The sequence below is a fragment of the Rhinopithecus bieti genome, unplaced genomic scaffold, assembly GCF_001698545.2.
Source record: "Rhinopithecus bieti isolate Rb0 unplaced genomic scaffold, ASM169854v2 scaffold_1853, whole genome shotgun sequence".
Classification (NCBI taxonomy): domain Eukaryota; kingdom Metazoa; phylum Chordata; class Mammalia; order Primates; family Cercopithecidae; genus Rhinopithecus; species Rhinopithecus bieti.
The window spans coordinates 3371603-3377497 of NW_016804151.1; the positions used below are offsets into that span (position 1 = coordinate 3371603).

Below are 5895 nucleotides of genomic sequence, written 5' to 3' on the forward strand. Positions count from 1 at the left end.
CTTCCCTCCCTCCCTGTCTCCCTCCCTCCCTCCCTCCCTCCTTCCCTCCCTTCCTTCTTTTCTCTTTCTTTTTGTTTTTTTTGAGACAGAGTCGTACATCACCCAGGCTAGAGCAGTCACGCAATGGCTCACTGCAACCTCCGCCTGCCAGGTTCAGGCAATTCTCCTGCTTCAGCCTCCCAAGTAGCTAAGATTACAGGTGTGCACCACCATGCACTGCTACTTTTTTCTATTTTTATTAGAGATGGGGTTTCACCATGCTGGCCAGGCTGGTCTTGAACTCCTGACCTCGTGATCTGCCCACCTCGGCCTCCCAAAGTGCTGGGATTGCAGGCGTGGAGCCACCATGCCCGGCCCTCTTGCCTTTCTTCGTTCTCAAGATGCTTGGATTCTAGTTGCAGCTCCTAAATCATAGTTCTCTTCTGGTCTTCAGTATGTAAGCTGGTGGTGCTTACTGTTGAACTTTGTGTACATTTGAAAGCCCTCCTCAGATTTGAACTTAAGTTTCCGTGAAGTGAAATGATACCCCATTGTTAATTTCAAAGTAAAAAATTCTGTTAATTTACTTTTTAAGCGATATTTCTGCAATATTTCCCTTCTTGGACTTCACATTGATGATAGTTTTTAGGTTGTAATAATTTAGAGTTTAGATGGTCTACATTTACCACCAAAAGTTGTTCACACCCTCTTTTTTTAAATGCACAAGTGATGAAAATGTCATGTAATTCTAAACATCTGATAAATACTTGGACTATATATATAAATACATATATTCTGCTAAAGAAAATTGTGGTCATGGAAAATTATAGATTCAAGAGTTCGGAGAGAAGGCTATCAGAATGTAATTAAAACCTTTGCCTAATGGTATTTCCTTTTTTATTCTTTTAGGTAAGCAGAATTTTGTATAGTTTCTGTACAGCATTCAAACGTTCTTCCAGACAAGTGTCTGATGTTAAAGACTCAGTTATTCCTACCCCTGACAGTGATGTGTTTACCTTCAGTGTCTCTTTGGAGGTAAAAGAAGACGATGGAAAAGGAAACTTCAGGTGAGGCATTTGGAAAGATTAAAAATTAGTATTGTGTCTGGAATATAATATAGGTTCACACAAAGTTTCAAGAAACTATACAATGTTGGCATAAAGCCTCAAACTGATAAATATTTGACTGGCAAATGAATATTTTTATTCTCATGCTTGTCAGATATTTCTTTCCTTTTTTTTTTCTTTTCTTTTCTTTTCTTTTTTTTTTTTGAGATGGAGTTTTGCTCTTGTCACCCAGGCAGGAGTATGCAATGGCACAATCTCGACTCACTGCCACCTCTGCCTCCTGGGTTCCAGTGATTGTCCTGCCTCAGCCTCCCAAGTAGCTGGGATTACAGGCACCCGCCACCATGCCTGGCTAATTTTTGTATTTTTAGGAGAGACGGGATTTCACCATATTGGCCAGGCTTGTCTCGAACTCCTGACCTCAGGTGATCTGCCTGTCTTGGCCTCCCAAAGTGCTGGGATTATAGGTGTGATCCACCGCGCCTGGTCAGATACTTATTTTCTTAAAGATTTAAAAGATACTGATACTTGAGAAAATTTAGTAAAATAATAAAAGTAGAATAAAAACTATAATCTTGTCAGCCACAGTCACTTTTAACTTTGGTCTGTTCCCTTTGTTTATTTCTAGGAGAATTTTTGCACAATTGTATATATTTACCTTTTTTTCTTTATGTTAAGTGTGCTAATCAAAATTGTTTTTAACAGTAACTGATAATATATGGTTTGATCACCACTTAATTAACCATTTCTTTCTTTTGTATATTTAGAATGTTTTCCTCCAGTTCAGATATAGACAGTTAATAGGAAACAGTTATATTATTTAATGCTCAACTTTTTTCCTTAGCTGAGCCTTTAATTCTAAGAGTAGTTGCTAGCTAGGTATTTTATCTGTAGCTTTACAGACATAGAAATTGAGGTCATGTCAAAGTTGCTCAAGATATTTTTTCTTTTTAGATAAGACAACCCATATTTTATATATTGATTATTTTAATGAATTAATTTGTAAGAATGGTCTAGCCTAGGCTAGAATTTGATTAACTTGTCCCTGTTATGTATCTCTTTGCCATCTTTTATTTATATATTCATGGATACATCACAGTCATCTCAAATTCTATGTGTCTAAAAGTATGCTTTTCTCACTTCCTTTGCTTTGGATTTTACTGTTTTACAGGCACTTATGATCACCCAACCAGCTAAACCAGACATGTGACAGTCTTAACAATTTTAAGTAAACATTATTCCTAAATTTGTTTTAAAACTGAAATTTATCATGTTCTCTCTCTCTCTTTTTTTTTTTTTGAGATAGAGTCTTGCTCTGTCGCCCAGGCAGGAGTGCAGCGGTGCCATCTTGGCTTACTGCAACCTCTGCCTCTTGGGTTCAACCAATTCTCCTGCCTCAGCCTCCCAAGTAGCTGGGACTACAAGCGTGCACCACCACTCAGCTAGTTTTTGTATTTTTAGTAGAAATGGGGTTTCACCATGTTGGCTAGGCTGGCCTCAAACTCTTGATCTCAAGTGATCCGCCTGCCTTAGCCTCCCAAAGTGCTGGGATTGCAGGTGTAAGCCACTGCGCTTGGCCATGTTGTGATTTTTAAGATCTTGCTTTTAACCTTGGTTAGCAGACAAAATATAAGGCTCTTGTAAACTCAATTTAAAAAATAATAATGGCTGTGTTGCTGACTATAAAATTTATAGTTTGCTGCCTGTGGCAAGGTGAGAGTTTAGTATATCTTAAGAATAAGATTGTTGTTGCTTAAATACTTCGTTGTTTTGTTCTAACCGTGGAATAGGTATTTTATCATTTTATTAGATTATTGGTAATTCCTATTCCTTTTGAATATTTCAGCCCTGTGCCTAAGGATAGAGATAAATTTTATTTCAAATTAAAGCAAGGAATAGAGAAGAAGGTTGTGATTACAGTGCAGCAACTTTCTAACAAGGAATTAGCTATTGAAAGGTAAGCAGCTTGCTCCTAAATGCTACCAAAAACTTGTATTGACATTGTTACTGTCTCAGATGCATTGCTCAGTGTGGCTTTTCACTGTGCTTCATTTTCTCCAATTAAAAATGAGAATAATTAATAATACTTTCTCTACTTTAAGTTAGATGTAACTGGTTCATTGAAAATCTCAATTGTTGGGGTAAGTAAACATGAAATGGCTTTAGTTTTTCAGTCATAACTGCTACAACTGGGTTTGTTCACATCCCTTTTCTTGTTCCTTATTTACCTACAGCATAAATACTTTTTCAGTTACTTTCGATTACTCTGCCACTTAGCTGCTGGAATTTCAGAAACTTTAAAAGATACATATTTTTAAAATATATAAATACATATACATATACTTGTGTGTCAATTCACAGGAAAGCCATTCAGAAAACAAAGGAACAGTAGAACAAAAGATATAAATGAAGTCAATAAGAAATGATAGTTCTGGAAAAAAATTTGAAATATAGATGATATAGGAAAAGTTAATGTCTACAATATACATAAATTTCTTAACAATTGGCAGAAAGCAGAGGAGAAAAACAGGTCAGAGTATAAATAGATGAGAGGAAAGCTATTGGATGGCTAACAAACATATGTAAAGAGGTCCTCATTCACAAAAATATAGGGAAATGTGAAGTATAGTAACCTTAAGATACCAGATTGCAAAAATACGTAGTGATGGTGGGGTATGGGGAAAAGGAATTCTCATACTGTTAATGGAAATGTAAAATATATGTATGTCCTTTTTGAAAATCAGGCAGCATATATAAAGATTTTAAAAATACCTATAATTGGGCACATAAGTCTTATTTTAGGAAATCTGTGCTATTGGAAATAGAAGTATCACTATTTAAGGACATATCTGTAAGGATGTTTATTAATAAACCTAATTCAAAGTTAATTCAATACCTACTACTTCTTTGTCTTTGTTGCTACATATTTGTTAAATTGAAAGTTGCTTTATTATGCCAAAAAGGAAGTGCTAAAAAAAAATGATGGGGGCATATCATAAAGATAGGGTTTGAAGGGGCTCCAACTGGTTACTTCTCGGGCAGTCTGAACAGTAAAATAATTAGGTACTTCAGTCAATTATCGGCAAGTACTGAAGTCAATCTGTACTTCAGTCAAACAACAAAAGATGTTTATTTAACTTTGAAGTGTTATTTGTAGTGGCAGAAACTGGAAATACAGATATTTCTGTATTTCCAGGGAAGTTGGTGATGCTGAAGAGAAATAAAAGCCTCTTCATCAAGACTGCTGTATACTATGACACTTCCCTCTTACCTCCATAGTCTCTAGACTGGGATGAGAGTGGGAGGCAATTTAGTCGCTGGCTGATAGCATCATGGCCATTTCTGTTCTTCTTAAATCTGGGAGAAAGTATCTGGCCCCCAAGTATCTGCAGTTTTTTTTAGAAGGTAGGCTGTCTAGCTCCACTTTGTTCCCAACTTTGAGTCCTGCCAGGCAACAGGAAAAGTTTTATTCAGCATCTTGGTACAGTGATGCATGCATGTGTTTTTAATTGCTTGCAAAGTTTGGCCATATGTAAAAACCATCTTTTATCAATTTTAAGATATGCATGTGTTTTCATATTGAACATCTCTGAAATTGTAGTTTGTCTTATAATTGATGGCATTTTTAAAAAATACTTTTTAAGTTCTGGGATACATGTGCAGAACATGCAGGTTTGTTACATAGGTATATCTGTGCCATGGTGGTTTACTACACCCATCAACCTGTCATCTAGATTTTAAGCCCCACATACATTGCCTATTTGTCCTCATGCTGTCCCTTCCCTTGCCCCCAAACCCTGTCAGGCACTGGTATGTGATGTTCCCCTCCCTGGATCCATGTGTTCTCATTGTTCAACTCCCACTTATGAGTGAGAACATGTGGTATTTGGTTTTCTGTTCCTGTGTTAGTTTGCTGAGAATGATGGTTTCCAGCTTCATCTGTGTCCCTGCAAAGGACATGAACTCAATCTTTTTTATGGCTGCATAGTATTCCATGGTGTATATGTGCCACATTTTCTTTATCCAGTCTGTCATTGATGGGCATTTGGGTTGATTCCAAGTCTTTGCTATTGTGAATAGTGCTGCAATAAACATACATGTACATGTGTCTTTATAGTAGAATGATTTATAATCCTTTGGTAATGGGATTGCTGGGTCACATGGTATTTCTGGTTCCAGATCTTTGAGGAATCGCCACCCTGTCTTCCACAATGGTTGAACTGATTTATACTCCTGCCAGCAGTGTAAAAGTGTTCCTATTTCTCCACATCCTCTTCAGCATCTGTTGTTTCTTGACTTTTTAATGATCGCCATTCTAACTGGCGTGAGATGGTATCTTATTGTGGTTTGGATTTGCATTTCTCTAATGGCCAGTGGTGATGAGCTTTTTTTCATATGTTTGTTGGCTGCATAAATGTCTTCTTTTGAGAGGCATCTTATGATTATAGTTGTCACTTTTTTTTATGAGATATAAAAAATAATGGTGAGTCTTAAAATTGATGATTTTCTTAAAATCGATGAAAAAGAGTTGAAGATAAGGTATTTTTGATGTTGAATATTACGGTTCCAAAATAATATGGTTACATTTTACATATAGGAACCTTTTAGTTTTTAGGGGTAAGCATTATATATAGCAATGTTTTAAACTTTTTATTTGGAAGTAATTTCAAACTTACAGAAGAGTTAAAAACAATCAAACTAGTAGAGAGACCTGTATACTCTTTACCAAGATTGTTACCAATATCTCAGTGTTACCAATGTTACTAAAATCTCATATATTGGAGACATTTTACCTAATTTGCTTTGCATTCTCTTTCTTTCTTTTTTTTTTTTTTTGAGACAAAGTCTC

General features: G+C 36.1%; 1 protein-coding gene across 2 annotated transcripts in view; it reads left to right on the plus strand.

The window, feature by feature from the left end:
• Window positions 1–5895, plus strand: part of RABGAP1L (RAB GTPase activating protein 1 like) — an 808808-nt gene that overhangs the window by 93967 nt on the left and 708946 nt on the right. For both annotated transcript variants that reach the window (XM_017866952.1, XM_017866951.1), the window contains exons 6-7: window positions 889–1046; window positions 2893–3003. In XM_017866952.1, coding sequence (XP_017722441.1) covers window positions 889–1046; window positions 2893–3003 — 269 coding nt within the window. The remainder of the gene's footprint in view (window positions 1–888; window positions 1047–2892; window positions 3004–5895) is intronic.